At 46.9% G+C, this 18,040-nt stretch overlaps 2 protein-coding genes across 2 annotated transcripts; both read left to right on the forward strand.

Annotated features, from left to right (window-relative positions):
- The first annotated feature begins 5,356 nt into the window (after positions 1 to 5,356).
- On the forward strand, positions 5,357 to 5,713 carry LOC145607060 (uncharacterized). The gene has a single exon (XM_081662837.1). It carries the CDS (start codon positions 5,357 to 5,359, stop codon positions 5,711 to 5,713), a length of 357 nt encoding a protein of 118 aa, XP_081518963.1.
- Positions 5,714 to 14,488: 8,775 nt separating this feature from the next.
- On the forward strand, positions 14,489 to 15,671 carry LOC145607061 (uncharacterized). Its single transcript, XM_081662838.1, has 3 exons — positions 14,489 to 14,859; positions 15,208 to 15,562; positions 15,660 to 15,671. Exons 1-3 carry the CDS (start codon positions 14,489 to 14,491, stop codon positions 15,669 to 15,671), a joined length of 738 nt encoding a protein of 245 aa, XP_081518964.1.
- Positions 15,672 to 18,040: the final 2,369 nt, after the last annotated feature.

Consider the following 18,040-nt stretch of genomic DNA (forward strand, 5'->3'; position numbering starts at 1 on the left):
ATGCCCCGGACGGCCTCAGCTTCAACCCATTTAGTGAAGTAGTCTATTGCCACTAGTACATATCGTCTCTGATCGGATGCAGGAGTATACGGCCCTAAAATGTCCATGCCCCATTTAGAAAAAGGAAGCGGACTACTGATGGCTGATAGGCTATTTGCTGGACGATGAATAAGGGTTGAAAACCTCTGGCACTTGTCACATTTTTTAACCATTTGCATGGCGTCCGTATTCAAGCTCGGCCAGTATTATCCCAAATGTGTCGCTTTTTCAGCTAAGGCTCGTCCTCCAATATGTGAGCCACAATACCCCTGATGGAGGTCGTCCAACACATCATGCCCTCTTTCAGGAGTTATACATTTAAGATAAGGCTTCACAAAAGCTTTTTTTAATAGCTCCCCATCCTTCATCTCGAACCAGGCCGCTCTCCTCTTCATTAGCCAACTCCCTTTTGGGTCGTCCGGAAGTATTCCATCCCTTAGATAGGAAATAATTCCGTCCATCCAGGTTGAACTTCTATCTATTATCTGAACGGGCTCGGCATCAATACTCCTTTTCTCCTATACTTCCCAAAACACTGATCTTGGAGTATCACCTGATGCCGAGGAAGCCAATTTGGAGAGCGCGTCCGCTTGATGATTTTCTGAACGAGGAACTTGTTTGAGAGAGAAATGTTCTAGGCACTCGGCCTCATCCTTCACTAGCTGCATGTACTTCATCATGGCCGGTTCCCTAACTTCGAAGCCACCATTGACTTGGTGCACTATTAGCCGGGAGTCCGAGCATACTTTAACTTTGGTTGCCCCGGCCGCTTTACACATCCTTAGGCCGGCCAACAATGCTTCGTACTCAGCTTGATTGTTTGACGCTTGGAACTGAAATCTCAACGCATACTCATACTTTTCTCCTTCAGGAGACTCACATATAATACCAGCACCACACCCGGTCGCTGTTGCACTACCATCCAGAAACACTTTCCAGACTTGGTCCCCGGCCGGCTGAAGATTAGGCCGTGTCATTTCATCCAAGAAATCCGCAAAAGCTTGCCCCTTGATTGCCTTTCTTGGTTCAAACACAAGGTCAAAGCCCCTGAGTTCCAAAGCCCACTTAAGCATGCGGCCACTTGCTTCTAACGTTGAGAACGACTTCTTCAAGGGTTGGTTTGTGTAGACCACAATTGAATGTGCTAAAAAGTACGGCCGCAGCTTCTTTGATGCCACGTACAAGGCCAGGCCAAATTTTTCAATTGGGGGGTACTTAAGCTCAGCATTGTGGAGTACATGGCTGATAAAATACACTGGGACCTGGTGGCCGTCCCTCTCAGCAAGGAGGACAGCACTTAGAGAATGTTCAGAGATGGCAAGATAGATAAATAACTTCTCATTCCTGAGCGGACTGACGAGGTGAGGCAATGTATGCAAGTTACTTTTCAATTGTACGAATGCTTCCTCGGCCTCCTCTGTCCATTCGAACATGGCTTTCTTCTTAATAGTTTGAAAAAAGTAGCGACACTTATCCCCTGACCTTGACAAAAATCTTCCAAGGGCTGCTAAACAGCCGGTCAGTCTTTGCACCTCCTTAATTGTTCTTGGGGACTTCATGTCAAGGACGGCTTGAATTTTTTCAGAGTTGGCCTCAATTCCACGTTGATCAATAAAAAATTCGAGAAACTTGCCGGACTCAACACCAAATACACACTTCTTTCGATTTAACATCATCTTATGCCGCCTGAGTTCGGCGAACGTTTCTCGTAGATCCTTGAGATGGTCGGCCGGCTCTTTTTACTTGACAATCATGTCATCAATGTATGCCTCCTTGTTCCGGCCGAGCTGGTCTCTAAAGACTGTGTTAACAAGCCTCTGAAAGGTAGCAGGGGCGTTCTTGAGGCCGAATGGCATAACTTTGTAACAGTACAACCCCTGCTCGGTCACAAACGCTGTCTTCTCTTGATCTTCTTCCCACAAGGGAATTTGAAGGAATATGGAGTATGCGTCCATAAAACTCATTAGGGTGTGTCCGGCCGTAGAATCAACCAAACGGTCAATCTTAGGCAAGGGGAAGCTATCCTTAGGACACGCCTTGTTCAGGTCCGTGTAGTCCACGCACATTCTCCAAGTCCCATTCGGCTTTTTTACAAGAACTACATTGGCCACCCTATCTGGGTAGAAGCATTGCCGAATGAAACCGGCGTCCAGCAGCTTTTTCACCTCTGTTGCGGCCGCCTGATTCCTCTATTCTCCGTGATTTCTCTTCTTCTGGCGGACAGGCTTTATCAAAGGATTCACGGCCAACTTGTGCACGGCCAGGTCAGGACTTATCCCTGGCATTTCACCAACTTCAAGTGCAAACACATCTTTGAATTCTCTTAACAACTAAACTAACTCATCCCTAAGCAATCTCAAAGCTATAGTGCCAACACTAACTGTCCGTTCTAAGTGGTTGGAGTCAAGCACTACATCCTGGTGGCTGCCGGCCGGTTGGGGCCTCAACTCATCTGGCCGGCCGACAGTCATTAATTTCTAGGCTTCTTCTGCCCTGGCCGCCTTACGCTTTTGGCCGACCTGGTATGCTGGGAGTGAGGTTCCTTCTTCCTTTGGCTCGGACAATTTCGGGCCGCGCGCTGTTGGCTTCACGGCCAGCTGATTGCGTTCCTTAGCCATTTTCCGACTTCCTTGAATTGTTCCAATTTTACCGTCCGACCTTTCAAACTTCAACAACATTAACTGAAGCACTATGACCGCCTTGGCAGCATTCAGAGTGGGGCGGCCAAGGATGACATTGTACCCAGTCAACTCTTTGACAACTAGGAAACGGACGACCATGTCTCTCCCTTCTCCCTTCTGACCGAAACGGATTGGAAGTCTATCCGTCCGACGGGATGAATGACATTCCCCCCAAATCCTACCAAGGGGTGAGTGATGTCCTGGAGAGCATCTTCTTAGAAGCTTAAATTCCTTAGGGCGGAGAGGCTGATGATGTCGGTCGAACTGCCCGTATCAATCAATATTCGTCCTACCTTCAAATTTGCTATCTTCATGACAAAGACCATGGGATCATTGTGCAAAGCCTTGACCTCCCCACGGTCAGCCTCACTTATGATCACTTTAGGAAATGGCTCAGCCTTAACGGCGTCCGTTTGCATAACATTTGACAAATTTCTTGCGTCCTGCTTGATTCCTTTCATGGTAGGGCCGCCTGAAGCAAAGCCTCCTGATATCACGGCCACAAAACCTGAATTAGTGCTATTCCCATCATCTTCTTTGTCATATTTCTTATCACTTTGTTGCTTTTTCTCGGACGTGTTGTCTGTCCATTTGTAGGTGAACTTCGACTTGGTCACATAGGGTTTCAACAGACCCTTGTCGGCCAACTTATCCAACAGCCTCTTCAGATTGATACAATCGTTCGTGTCATGACCTACATCCTTGTGGTAATGACAATACTTGTTCTTGTTTCTATACTGGGCCGAGCCTCTCAAAGGCTGAGGCTTCTCAAACTCAAACTTGTCTTTTATCTCCATCGAAATGGAGTAGCCATCCTTGTTGAACTCATACTAAGGCTCGTACGTCTTGCTTTTCTTTGACTTGGGTTGCTTGTCATCAGCTACACAGATTTCTTTTCTTTTGCTTCCTTCTTTCTTTCGGCCGGCCGAGTCTTGCTGAGAAGATTGCTTGACGGGGAGTTGGCTGTATCAACCCATTGAGTACTTGACGGGGCTGATATAGTGATGGCTGAACTGGAATGGGAGTAATAGTATGAGCGGCTTGACTTCTGCTGGAGACGGCCGTGTTGGTGTATTGAGAGAAAGATTGGTTGGAGACTTCATCCGGCATGGTTGGGGTAGAGGCCGTGTCAGAATATGCGGCCCTCTCCCTTTGCTTGTGCCGAATGTAATCCCTTGCGTCCTTGAAACGCTGTGACGGCTCAGTCTCAACTCTTTTCAGCTGTCTGCCCCTCCCCCCAGCCGACTGTGTTTTCGCCAACAGACTAGAGAGGTTGGTCCGTGGGACTCGGGGAGACCTTCCATGCGGACGACGGAATGGGGTATTACCAGCATCAGTTGCATTGGTCTTGTTGTGTGTTTTCTTGGAAGTACCTCCTCCCCCCTTTTGTTGGTTGGAGGCCAACTCTTGGCGAAGCTTAGTCAGCTCGGCCATTAGGGTAGCTGGGGTAACAGGAGGTTGTTCGGCCTCTTGAAATGAGGCAGTCAAAGGATTGCTAGAATGTATGGTTGTATGTAAGTCTTATACATATCCGTCTTGGCCTAGACGAGGACCAGTATTAGGTGTCTGACCATCTATTGCCATAACGGACAAGTATCCCCACAGACGGCGCCAAATGTTTTGGGGTTTTTTGTGATTTCCTCGGATACTGGTCGCGTTCTTCTGACAACGAGACGTGGACACCTGCAAAACAACGAATATTCCGTTTATCGGAATATTCGCCTCCGACGATCAAGTTAGAGATCGGAAATCGGAAAAGCTAGAGAGAGAAAGTAGAGAGAAGTTGGAGCTCTTTAATGCTCTATTTTTGTGTTATGTCACAATCTACCCCTCCCATCATAAATGATTGAGGGTATTTATAGGGGTGGGAACATGTGCCCCTCAAGGGTTTGTACCCTGGAATTTCGTGACGTGATTGGCTGCGCAATCAGGGGTCGCCACGTGTCTTGTGGGGCGCCGTTTTACGGCTTTCAAGGTTTTCTCGGGATTTGGGCCTGATGTAATCAAGGCCATTTTCTCTTTTCTGATGTTGTATTGTGTACTAAAGGCAACTGACACGTGTCACCCTGTCACGAGGACACGTGTCGCCCTCTCATAGGGCCACGTGTCACCTTCTTATTGGGCCACGTGTCAGTACGAGATTAGGCCACGTACTTGGGGTATTTTTACCCTAAATAGGTATCATGGAAGAAGCCCACTCCGGGATATGTGTCAATCACATTGGCGGGAAAGCACTGGGAGTGGAGGTCCTTAGAAGAGGGGCATATTGGCCAACTCTCACATAGGACACACTGGCGTATGTTAAAAAATGCGACAAGTGTCAGAAATATTCACCGTTCATAAATCATCCAGCAAACGATCTGACTCCGATCCTCAGCCCGATCCCATTCGCTCAGTGGGGAATGGACATATTAGGACCCTTCACCACTGGGTCGGCGGGCAGGAAGTATCTTATTGTGGCAGTTGATTACTTTACGAAGTAAATAGAAGCTGAACCCACCAAATACATAAAGGCAACCCAGGTCAGAACATTTATATGGAAGAGCATCATCACCAGATTCGGGGTGCCACAGTGCATAGTCTTCGATCATTAGTGTCAGTTTGATTGCGATACCATAAAAGATTACTTGGGAGACATGGGCACCAAGTATGCAAGTGCCTCAGTCTGCCACCCGCAGAGCAACGGCCAAGAAGAAGCAGCAAACAAGCTGGTCCTGATAGCCCTACAGAAGAAGTTGGAAGAATACAAAGGTTTGTGGGCAGACTTAGTCCCAGAAGTCTTGTGGGCGAATAGGACCACAGAGAAGGAGGCAACTGGTAAAAGCCCCTTCACCTTGGCCTACGGGGTCGATGCAATTGTCCCTGTGGAAGTACAAATCCCCAGCCTGAGGATACAGTACTATGACCAGCAGGGGAATGAAATGCGCATGCTGGAAGAGCTAGATTTCCTGCTAGAAGTAAGAAGAAAAGCGGCCCTTAAGCTAGCAGCCTAGAAGAGCAGGATCACAAAAGCTTTCAACAAGAGGGTCAAGCACATGGAGCTCCTGCCTGGAGACCTAGTCCTCAAGAGGACAGCAGTAGTTGGAAGAGGAAATCAGCATGGAAAGCTGTCAGCAAACTGGGAAGGCCCTTTCATCATCCATGAGCAAGTTAGCCCGGAGCGTTCCTCGTTGCAGATCAAGAAGGTCGGGTCTTAAGAAACAGTTTCAATGCTGATGTGTCAAAGAAATACTTTGTTTAATTAGCCCGAAATATAGCTACTTTAAGCTTGATGCACTTTTACTCAGTCTATGTCATGTTAAGGCATTTAAGCCATTTCTATTTTAATGAAATACAAGCCTCTGCGTGAGGAGTATGTTGCATAAGTCTGTTTAATACAGTATGCCCAAGCATCATATACTAACATGTAGAAGTCAAACAAGAATAATAGTAGAGTGTTAGAGGCAAGAAGCACCCTAGCACAAAATAACAACACAAAGACATCCCTCCTTAATTCCTCACCTTACCTGCGAAAAGCAAAACAGGACACTTCCTCGGGGACGCCTGAGGGGGAGCCTGACACGTTTAGCTTAAGCAGGGGAGAGAGGAGGAAAAGAAGACATGAGCTACATGGGCAACACTAAGGTCCTCTTAGTCCCATTCAGCACATTTCTTCGAGGGGGAGAGAGCAGGAGAGAGCAGCCAAGCAATAAGCCCTTACAAAAGAAGTAAGCAGGCAGCGTAAACAAGCTGATTGACATAAATAAGTTTCAGCACGAATAAGCTGAATGACATAAATAAGTCTCAGCACGAACAAGCTGATTGACATAAACAAGTCTCAGCACGAACAAGCTGATTGACATAAATAAGTCTCAGCACAGATAAGCTGAACGACATAAAATAAGTCTCAGCATAAGCAAGCCGCAGCATATGCAAACTGAATGACATAGATAAGTCGCAGCAAAATGAGCCGGTGACACAAGCAAAATAAACAAAAAAGCTAATTGACACGAACAAGTCTCAGCAAGGGTAAGTCAAACAGCGCTAAACTAAGAATACCAATCAGCACGTAGATAAAACCTTTGGCCAAAGCCAAATGAAGTATGCAATGCGCAAATACTTGAAGCAGGAAGAAAAGGAAAGATAAAATATAACAAAACCCCTGTTGAAACGCAGCGGAACGCAAAAGGAGCAGGAAAGCGCTAAACAACCAAATCGAAAGGATAGGGAGGCCCAACCTACGAGGCCCCACTAAGTATAGAAAAAATGCTGCAGCGAGATCTGGATACTGCTAAGAGATTTTAGATTGTGGGAAAATGTGCAAACAACGAAATAAATAGCAAAACAAAGCAGCAGGAGAAGATCATAAAGAGCATACATCATAAGGCTGAACCCCTGCCCACCAAGGCAGAGTAAACATTCAGCAAGTCAGATACAAGGCAAATAAAGTTGAGCCCTCGCCCACCAAGACAAGGAAACACTCAGCAAACAAAGTTGGTAAACTACAAATTCAGGTTAAGCTGGGCAGACCAGCAACAAAAGACAAAGTATTCTGAAAATACATAGAGAAATATAATCTTTGGGAGCTATACACCCCAAAGATAGTAACAAAAACTACCTAGTTACAACAGATCTGGGTGAGGGAAACTCAGAGGAACCACTGGAGTAGGAGGGTGACAGCCGCCATAACCTTTATTGATCATCGGTCAGAGACTCCACTCTAATAGCTGTAGCAACGTCAGGACATAGAGGCACCTCTAAGTTCAGCAGAGCCTGATTTGGAATCTTGCAGCCCGCAGCGCGAGGGTGATCAGCAGGAGATCGAACAAACCAGCTTCACCTGCAGATTGAACCTTAGCCCAGAAGGCGTTAAAGCGAGTCTATTGCTCTTCACCCTCACCATACAAACTGCTAACACATTGAGCCGCGGCTTCCCACCCTCCATCATGGCGATCAGCAAGGAGTTTGGTAAAAGCAGGAGAAAGCGCAAAAGACTTGAGCGCCTCCCTCCTAGCAACCTCCAGCGCAGTAGCGTGCGCAGCCTGCAAGTCCGCCACCTCCGCCTCTAACGTCTTCACCCTGGCCTAAGAAGTCCCCAACTGCTCTTGGCAGTCCTTCAGCTTGGTCTGAGTGAGCTGAAATTCTCCCAATTGGAGCTGCAAGACATCTGCCTTCTCTCTCAGAGGAGTCACCTCATTGGCCATAGCATCCTTCTCAGCCTGAGCCTGCTGAGCTTCCAGAGTCTTCTGGGAAAGGGTTTTGCCTTGGTTCTGATACTCCTTCTCCACTGATAGCAAAGCATTAGACAAATCCCCCACAGACATAACAAGCTGCAATAAAGGCAGAAAAGAAGAGTTAGCAAAAATAGGAGCTAACAAAAAAAGTTAACAACGAAAAATAAAACATGATAATTAGTAAGGCAAGACAACAGCTGCAACACAAGCAAAGAAAAGCTGAAACAAGAAAAAGTAAACCAAAAGCAGAGACTAACCTTCTGCAAATCAGTGTAGGCAGTGGCCACTGGAAGGCTGATTGAGCTGGGCGTAGAATCCGCAGGGAGACGAACCCCCTGACAAGGTGGACAAACGCATGCTCGGGCTGGCTGATAATTGGAAGGACCCTTTGACTGCCACCCCTGAGAACCTTCCTCAGCTCTTTGATACGCTGGAGGTGTTTGCGGGTTCCTTGAAGGGCGATGTGCGTTTGGCTCCTGCTGAGTTGCGGGCTGTTGTTGGCACCGAGACTACTGGTGAGCGTGCTGGGTCCAGCCGCGATGAGCCCTAGCCTTCGTGTTCTACTGTTGGGAGTAGGCGTGATACTCGCCCTGCTCCTCGAAAGGTGGCTTCAGATTCTGAGGCGTTAGTGGCGCCTACTACTTCCCTTGAGAAGCAGTTTGTCGCGGCTTCTGGCCGGGTGGCACCTCAGACTTCTGCTGCCAAAAGACAACGTGAACAAGCTTCTGAAGAACCAAAGGCTACTGCCGTTGATTTTGCTAACAGTGTTCTCCAGTTTCCCTCTGAGGGGATTGAGACCACTGCTGCGGGTGAAAAACCCGTTTCCTCTACTGAGCATGTTCTGCTCTTTCCTTTTTCTACTGATGATACTACTGCTGCGAAGGACACTGCAGTTCCTTCTGTTGCAGCTACTGATTTTCAGCTCCCTGACGAGTTTGTCATGGAGCTTCCAAGAATTCCGCCGCGTCCCTACGGGCTGAGGGGGCGGCTCCGAAGTGCTACCCGGGGTGGGCTCACCCGAGCTGCGGGCTCTCTCCAGCAGCATCGTCCAGTGATTGACCTGGAGGACGATCCTATGTCTTCTGCCCCTGCTGGGGATGAACCAGAGGCGAAAAAGGCTCGCACTTCTCCTGGCCCAGACCCTTTTGCTTCCACGTCTGCCAACACTGGGTTTCCAGGTGGGAACGCTGGTGGGGGAGACACTCAGAAGTCCAGTGAACTTAACCGTTGCGTTCACCAGTTCTTGGGTGATGCCTTTGAGAATCCTCTTTCTGCGTCCTCACTCTCTACTAGAGGGACTTTTCGCCCAACTGGGGCCATTGAGTTTGTTGAATTCCCAATTAACATTCATCTTGGCCCAATACTCTGCCCTTCTGGAGCTGAGAACGCTCCCTTTCGGCCTTTGATGAATGTGAGGGCTGATAAGTCTTTATTTGTAGACAGCCCTTAGAAGGGTGGTACCTAGGATACCGCTTGACTCAGGGGGTTTGTCTCCCAGCGGATTCTACGCGCAGCTCAGTCAGCCTTCCAGCAGCTACTGCTTGCCATGATTTGCAGAAGATTAGTCTCTGCTTTTGGCTTTTCTTTTTCCCGTTTCAGCTTTTCACTTCTTGTTTTGTTGCTGCTGTCTTGCTTTAGCTATTATTATATTTTATTATTTTTTTTTATATTGTTAACTTCTTTTGTTAACTCCCACTTTGGCTGACTCTTCTTTTCTGCTTTTCTTGCAGCTTGTTATGTCAGTGGGGGATTTGTCCAATGCCTTGCTATCAGTGGAGAAGGAATATCAAAACTTGGGCATAACTCTTTCCCAGAAGACTTTGGAGGTTCAGCAGGTTCGAGATGAGAGGGATGCTATGGCCAATGAGGTGACTCCGCTGAGGGAGAAGGCGGATGCCTTGCAGCTCCAACTAGGAATTTCAGCTCACTCAGACCAAGCTGAAGGACTGCGAGGAGCAGTTGGGGACTTCTCAGGCCAGGGTAAAGACGTTAGAGGCGGAGGTGGCAAATTTACAGGCTGCGCATGCTGTTGCGCTGGAGGCTGCTAGTAGAAAGGCTCTTGAGTCTTTTGCGCTCTCTCCTGCTTTTGCTAAGCTCCTGGCTGATCGCCACGATGGAGGATGGGAAGCTGCAGCTCGATGCGTTAGCAGCTTGTATGGTGAGGGTGAAGAGCAGCATGCTCGCTTTAATGCCTTCTGGGCTAAGGTTGAAGCTGTAGGTGAGGCTGATTTGTTCGATCCCCAAGCAGGCCGTGCTAAACTTGGAGGTGCCTCTCTACCCTGACGTTGCTGCAGCTATTGGAGTGGAGTCTCTGACTGATGATCAATAAAGGCTATGGCGGCTGTCACCCTCCTACTCTAGTGGTTCCTCTGAGTTTCCTTCACCCAGATATGTTGTAACCAGGTAGTTTTTTTTTACTATCTTTGGGGTGTATAGCTGCCAAAGATTATGTTTCTCTGTGTATTTTCAAAATACTTTTTCTTTCGTCGCTGGGTCTGTCTAGCTTAACTTGAATTTGTGATCTTCTAACTTTACCCGCTGAGTGTTTCCTTGTCCTGGTGGATGAGGGCTCAACTTTATTTGTTCTGTGACTGACCTGCTGAATGTTTACTCTGCCTTGGTGGGCAGGGGTTCAGCCTTATAATGTATGTCCTTTATGATCTTCTCTTGCTGCTCTTCTTGCTGTTTATTTCATTGTTTGCATGCTTGCTCTTTGTTACGTTTGGTGGAGCCTCGTAGGATGGGCCTTCCTGTCTTTTTAATTTAGCTGCCTAGCGCTTTTCTGCTTCCTTTGCGCTCTGGGTGTGCTCCAGTAGGGACTTTGTTATATTTTGTCCTTCCTGCTTTATCTGCTTCACGTGTTTGTGCATTGTGCACTTCACTTGGCTTTGACTAAAGGCTTTGCCGGGTGCTGGTTGATATGTTTGATTAAGCGTTATTAGACTTATCCTTGCTAAGACTTGTTTGTGTCAATCAGCTTTTTGCTTATTTCGTTTGTGTCATCAACTTGCTTTGCTGTGACTTACTTGTGTCGTTCAGCTTATTTATGCTGCGACTTGTCATCTTGCGAACTGTCATTCAGCTTGTTTATGCTGCGACTTATTTATGTCGTTCAGCTTGTTTATGATGCGACTTATTTATGTCGTTCAGCTTGTTTATTGCCTGCTTACTTCTTTTTGTAAGGGCTTACTGCTTGACTGTCTTCTCCTTTTCCTCTCCCCCTTGAGGGGATGGGCTGAATGGGACTAAGAGAGCCTTAGTGTTGCCCATGTAGCTCATCTTATTCTTTTCCTCTCTTCTCCCCTGCTCAAGCTGAATGTGTCAGGCTCCCCCTCAAGCATCCCCGAGGTGGTGTCCTGTTTTGCTTTTTTGCAGGTGAGGTGAGGTTTTAAGGAGGGATGCTTTTACTTTGTTATTTTGCGCTAGAGTGCTTCTTGCCTCTAACACTTTATTATTCTTCTTGCTTGATTTCTGCATGTTAGTATATGATGCTTGGGCATACCATATTAAACATATTTATGCAACATACTCCTCACGAAGAGGCTTATATTTCATTGAATAAAAATGGCTCAAATGCCTTAGTTATCATAACATGGGCTGAATAAAGGTTTATCGAACTTGAAAAAGCTATATTTTAGGCTATTTAATCAAAATATTTCCTTAACACATCAGCATTGAAACTGTTTCTTAAAACCTGACCTTCTTGATATACAAGGAGGAATACTCCTGGTCCAACCTCCTCGTGAATGATGAAAGGGCCTTCCCAGTTTGCTGACAGCTATCCGTGCTGATTTCCACTTCCAACTGTTGCTGTCCTCCTGAGGACTAAGTCTCCTGGCAGGAGCTCGCTGTGCTTGACCCTTTTGTTGAAAGCTTTTGAGAACCTGCTCTTTTGGGGTGCCAGCTTAAGTCTAGCTGTTCCAACATGCGCTTTTCATTTCCTTACTGCTCATAGTGTTGTATCCTTAGGCTGGGGATTTGCACTTCCACAGGGACAACTGCATCAGCCCCGTAGGCTAGGGTGAAAGGCTTTTACCGGTTGACTCCTTCTCAGTGGTCCTATTTGCCCACAAGACCTCCGGGACTAAGTCTGCCCACAGGCCCTTGTACTCCACCAGCTTCTTCTGTTGGGCTATCAGGATCAGCTTGTTTGCTGCTTCTGCTTGGCCATTGCTCTACGGGTGGCAGACTGAGGCACTTGCATACTTGGTGCCCATATCCCCCAGGTAATCCTTTATGGTGTCATAGTCAAATTGACACCTATGATCAAAGACTATGCATTGTGGCACCCCGAATCTAGTGATGATGCTCTTCTATATAAATGTTCTGACCTGGGTTGCCTTTATGTACTTGGTGGCTCAGCTTCTATCCACTTTGTAAAGTAATCTATTGCCACAGTAAGATACTTCGTGCCCGCTGACCCAGTGGTAAAAGGTCCCAATATGTCCCTTCCCCACTGAGCGAACGGGATCGGGCTGAGTATTGGAGTCAGATCGTTTGCAGGCTGATTTATGACTGGTGAATATTTTTCACACTTGTCGCATTTTTTAACATATGCTAGTGCGTCTTACGTGAGAGTTGTCCAATATGGTTGGAACATATTCCGGAGTGGGTTTCTTCCATAATGCCCTCCTGCTCCCATTCTAGAATACACCTCAGTAGTGGCTTTGAGAAGCCTTTCTTATTGAGCTCTCCATTCATCACTACATACCAATTTGCGTCTTTCTTCATCTTTTTAGCCTGTACTTCATCATCGGGCAGCGAGCCATGAAGTTTGTACGCCAAGATGTCTGAGAACCAGGCTCTCTGAATCCCAATGCAGTTTACCTGCTCCTTTTAAGCAATGCTACTTTCCTCTAACACTTAGATAAGGCGTCGGCCTGAGAGTTTCCTGCTCTGGGGACCAAGTCTATCTGGAATTAGAATAGCTGGCCTACAAGTTCTTTTACTTTATTTACATATTTCATCATAGTGGATTCCCTTATCTCATATGCCCCCTGTAGTTGGCTGGCAACGAGCTGAGAATCAGTCTGCAAGTGTACTTTGCGGGCTCCGGCTGCGAGGCTCATACGCAGGCCTGCTAGCGTCGCCTCGTACTCCGCTTCATTATTAGACGCTTTGAACTTGAACTTGATGGAATACTCAAATACGTTTCCTTCTGGAGACGTCATTATGACTCCTGCCCCACTCCCCGTTTGGGCTGAGGATCCATCCACTTCCACCTTCCAGACCCCAATGTCATCTTCTTTCTCCTCATAGGAGGCTTCCACTATGAAGTCTGCTAAAGCTTGTGCCTTGATGGCTGCTCTAGGCTTGTCCTCGAATTCATACACAGAAAACTCGATTGCCCACTTTAAGAGTCTACCCGATGCATCCATCTTTTGTAATGCTTTCTCCAGCGGGTGGTTTGTGAGGACCTCTATTATATGCGCGTAAAAATATGGTTTCAACTTTCTTGTTGTTGTGACCACTGCGAAGGCTAGCTTCTCTACCAGGGGGTACCTTTGCTCTGCCTCGGTCAGCACGTGGCTCACGAAATATATCGGCCTTTGTTGCTTCTGTCTTTCTACCAGCAGAACTGCAGTTTTTCCCTCAGCTCTGGGCTAATCATTGTTGGGAGCTTAGTCAAATGTTCCTTAATACCCTCAAAGGCTTCTTTCTCCTTAGTCCCCCACTTGAATTCTCTATTTCCGATATATATCGCAGCCGTTCTGCTGGTAGAAAGACAGAAGCAACAAAAGCCGATATATATCGTGAGCCACGTGCTGACCGAGGCAGAGCAAAGGTACCCCCTGATAGAGAAGCTAGCCTTGCAGTGGTCACAACAGCAAGAAAGCTGAAACCACATTTTGACGCGCATATATTAGAGGTCCTCACAAACCACCCGCTGGAGAAAGCATTACAAAAGATGGATGCATCGGGTAAACTCTTAAAGTGGGCAATCGAGCTTTCTGTGTATGAATTCGAGGTCAAGCCTAGAGCAGCCATCAAGGCACAAGCTTTAGCAGACTTCATAGTGGAAGCCTCCTATGAGGAGAAAGAAGATGACATTGGGGTCTGGAAGGTGGAAGTGGATGGATCCTCAGCCCAAACGGGGAGTGGGGCAGGAGTCATAATGACGTCTCCAGAAGGAAACGTATTTGAGTACGCCACCAAGTTCAAGTTCAAAGCGTCCAATAATGAAGCGGAGTACGAGGCGACGCTGGCAGGCCTGCGTTTGAGCCTCGCAGCCGGAGCCCGCAAAGTACACTTGCAGACTGATTCTCAGCTCGTTGCCAGCCAACTACAGGGGGCATATGAGATAAGGGAATCCACTATGATGAAATATGTAAATAAAGTAAAAGAACTTGCAGCCCAGCTATTCCAATTCCAGATAGACTTAATCCCCAGAGCAGGAAACTCTCAGGCTGACGCCTTATCTAAGTCTTAGAGGAAAGCAGCATTGCTTAAAAGGAGCAGGTAAACTGCATTGGGAGTCAGAGAGCCTGGTTCTCAGACATCTTGGCGTACAAACTTTATGGCTCGCTGCCCGATGATGAAGTACAGGCTAAAAAGATGAAGAAAGACGCAAATTGGTATGTAGTGATGAATGGAGAGCTCAACAAGAAAGGCTTCTCAAAGCCACTGCTGAGGTGCATTCCAGGATGGGAGCCGGAGAACATTATGGAAGAAGCCCACTCTGGAATATGTGCCAACCATATTGGCGGGAAAGCATTAGGAGTAGAGGTCCTTAGAAGAGAGGCGTATAGGCCAACTCTCATGCAAGACGCACTAGCATATGTTAAAAAATATGACAAGTGTCAAAAATATTCACCAGTCATAAATCAGCCAGCAAACGATCTGATTCCAATCCTCAGCCCAATCGCGTTCGCTCAGTGGGGAATGGACATATTGGGACCATTCACCACTGGGTCAGCGGGCATGAAGTATCTTATTGTGGCAATAGATTACTTTACAAAGTGGATAGAAGCTGAGCCCACCAAGTACATAAAGGCAACCCAGGTCAGAACATTTATATAAAAGAGCATCATCACTAGATTCGGGGTGCCACAGTGCATAGTCTTTGATCATGGGTGTCAATTTGACTGTGACACCATAAAGGATTACCTGGGGGATATGGGCACCAAATATGCAAGTGCCTCAGTCTGCCACCCGCAGAGCAATGGCCAAGCAGAAGCAGCAAACAAGCTGATCCTGACAGCCCTACAGAAGAAGCTGGAGGAGTACAGGGGCCTGTGGGAAGACTTAGTCCTAGAGGTCTTGTGGGCAAACAGGACCACTGAGAAGGAGTCAACCGGTAAAAGCCCTTTCACCCTGGCCTACGGGGCTGATGCAGTTGTCCCTGTGGAAGTGCAAATCTTCCGCCTGAGGATACAGCACTATGAGCAGCAAGGAAATGAAAAGCGCATGCTGGAAGAGCTAGACTTCCTGCCAGAAGTAAGGCTAAAAGCAGCCCTTAAGCTGGCAGCCAAAAAGAGTAGGATCTCAAAAGCTTTCAACAAAAGGGTCAAGCATAGGGAGCTCCTGCCAGGAGACTTAGTCCTCAGGAGGACAGCAACAGTTGGAAGAGGAAATCAACAGAGAAAGCTGTCAGCAAACTGGGAAGGCCCTTTCATCATTCACGAGCAGGTTAGACCAGGAGCGTTCCTCCTTGCATATCAAGAAGGTCAGGTCTTAAGAAACAGTTTCAATGCTGTTGTGTTAAAGAAATATTTTGTTTAAATAGCCTGAAATATAGCTTTTTCAAGTTCGATAAACCTTTATTCAGCCCATGTTATGATAACTAAGGCATTTGAGCCATTTTTATTCAATGAAATATAAGCCTCTTCGTGAGGAGTATGTTGCATAAATTTGTTTAATATGTTATGCCCAAGCATCATATACTAACATGCAGAAATCAAGCAAGAATAATAATAAAGTGTTAGAGGCAAGAAGCACTCTAGCGCAAAATGACAAAGTAAAAGCATGCCTCCTTAAAACCTCACCTAACCTGCAAAAAAGCAAAACATGGCACCACCTCGGGGACGCCTGAGGGGGAGCCTGACACGTTCAGCTTGAGTAGGGAGAAGAGAGGAAAAGAAGAAGATGAGCTACATGGGCAACACTAAGGCTCTCTTAGTCCCATTCAGCCCATCCTTTCAAGGGGGAGAGGAAAAGGAGAAGACAGTCAAGCAGTAAGCCCTTACAAAAAGAAGTAAGAAGGCAATAAACAAGCTGAACGACATAAATAAGTCGCAGCATAAACAAGCTGAATGACAATTCGCAAGATGACAAGTCGCAGCATAAATAAGCTGAACGACACAAGTAAGTCACAGCAAAGTAAGCTGATGACACAAACGAAATAAGCCAAAAGCTGATTGACACAAACAAGTCTCAGCAAGGATAAGTCAAATAACGCTCAATCAAACATCAACCAGCACGCAGGCGAAGCCTTTGGTCAAAGCTAAGTGAAGTGCACAACGCACAAACATGTGAAGCAGATAAAGCAGGAAGGACAAAATATAACAAAGTCCCTGCTGGAGCACAGCAGAGCGCAAAGGAAGCATAAAAGCGCTAGGCAGCTAAATTAAAAAGACAGGAAGGCCCAACCTACGAGGCCCCACCAAATGTAACAAAGAGCAAGCATGCAAACAATGAAATAAACAGCAAGAAGAGCAGCAAGAGGAGATCATAAAGGACATACATTATAAGGCTGAACCCCTGCCCAACAAAGCAGAGTAAACATTCAGCAGGTCAGTCACAGAACAAATAAAGCTAAGCCCTCATCCACCAGGACAAGTAAACACTCAGCGGGTAAAGTTAGAAGATCACAAATTCAAGTTAAGCTGGACAGACCCAGCGACGAAAGAAAAAGTGTTCTGAAAATACACAGAGAAACATAATCTTTGGCAGCTATACACCCCAAAGATAGTAACAAAAACTACCTAGTTACAATAGATCTGGGTGAAGGAAACTAAGAGAAACAACTGGAATAGGAGGGTGACAGCCGCCATAGCCTTTATTGATCATCAGTCAGAGACTCCACTCCAATAGCTGCAGCAACGTCAGGATAGAGAGGCATCTCCAAGTTCAGCATGGCCTGGTGTGGGATCTTGCAGCCAGCAGCGCGAGGGTGATCAGCAGGAAGATCGAACAAACCAGCCTCACCGTACCTGCAGCTTCAACCTTAGCCCAGAAGGCATTAAAGCGAGCATGCTGCTCTTCACCCTCACCATACAAGCTGTTAACGCATCGAGCCGCAGCTTCCTATCCTTCATCGTGGCGATCAGCCAGGAGCTTAACAAAAGCTGGAAAGAGCGCAAAAGACTTGAGAGCCTTTCTCCTAGCAACCTCCAGCGCAACAGCATGCGCAGCCTGTAAATCTACCACCTCCGCCTCTAACTTCTTCACCCTGGCCTAAGAAGTCCCCAACCGCTCCTCGCAGTCCTTCAGCTTGGTCTGAGTGAGCTGAAATTCTCCCAGTTGAAGCTGCAAGGCATCCGCCTTCTCCCTCAGCGGAGTCACCTCATTGGTTATAGCATCCCTCTCATCTCGAGCTTGCTGAACCTCTAAAGTCTTCTGGGAAAGAGTTATGTCCTGGTTCTGATATTCCTTCTCCAATGACAGCAAGGCATTGGACAAATCCCCCACAAACATAACAAGCTGCAAGAAAAGCAGAAAAGAAGAGTCAGCCAAAGTGGGAGTTAACAAAAGAAGTTAACAATATAAAAAAAAATAATAAAATATAATAATAGCTAAAGCAAGACAGCAGCAACAAAACAAGAAGTGAAAAGCTGAAACGGGAAAAAGAAAAGCCAAAAGCAGAGACTAATCTTCTGCAAATCATGGCAAGAAGTAGCTGCTGGAAGGCTGACTGAGCTGCGCGTAGAATCCGCTGGGAGACAAACCCCTTGAGTCAAGCGGTATCCTAGGTACCACCCTTCTAAGGGCTGTCTACAAATAAAGACTCATCAGCCCTCACATTCATCAAAGGCCGAAAGGGAGCGTTCTCAGCTCCAGAAGGGCAGAGTATTGGGCCAAGATGAATGTCAATAGGGACTTCAACAAACTCAATGGCCCCAGTTGGGCGAAAAGTCTCTCTAGCAGAGAGTGAGGATGTAGAAAGAG

The sequence above is a fragment of the Chenopodium album genome, chromosome 23 (assembly GCF_948465745.1).
Source record: "Chenopodium album chromosome 23, dcCheAlbu1.1, whole genome shotgun sequence".
Taxonomy (NCBI): Eukaryota; Viridiplantae; Streptophyta; class Magnoliopsida; order Caryophyllales; family Amaranthaceae; genus Chenopodium; species Chenopodium album.

Coding starts and splice junctions, on each gene's coding strand:
- LOC145607061 (XM_081662838.1), top strand. CDS start 14,489: ATGAAGAAAGACGCAAATTGGTATGTAGTGATGAATGGAGAGCTCAAC. Junction 14,860..15,207: donor ACTGGGTCAGCGGGCATGAA/GTATCTTATTGT, acceptor GTGGGCAAACAG/GACCACTGAGAAGGAGTCAA.
- LOC145607060 (XM_081662837.1), top strand. CDS start 5,357: ATGGGCACCAAGTATGCAAGTGCCTCAGTCTGCCACCCGCAGAGCAAC.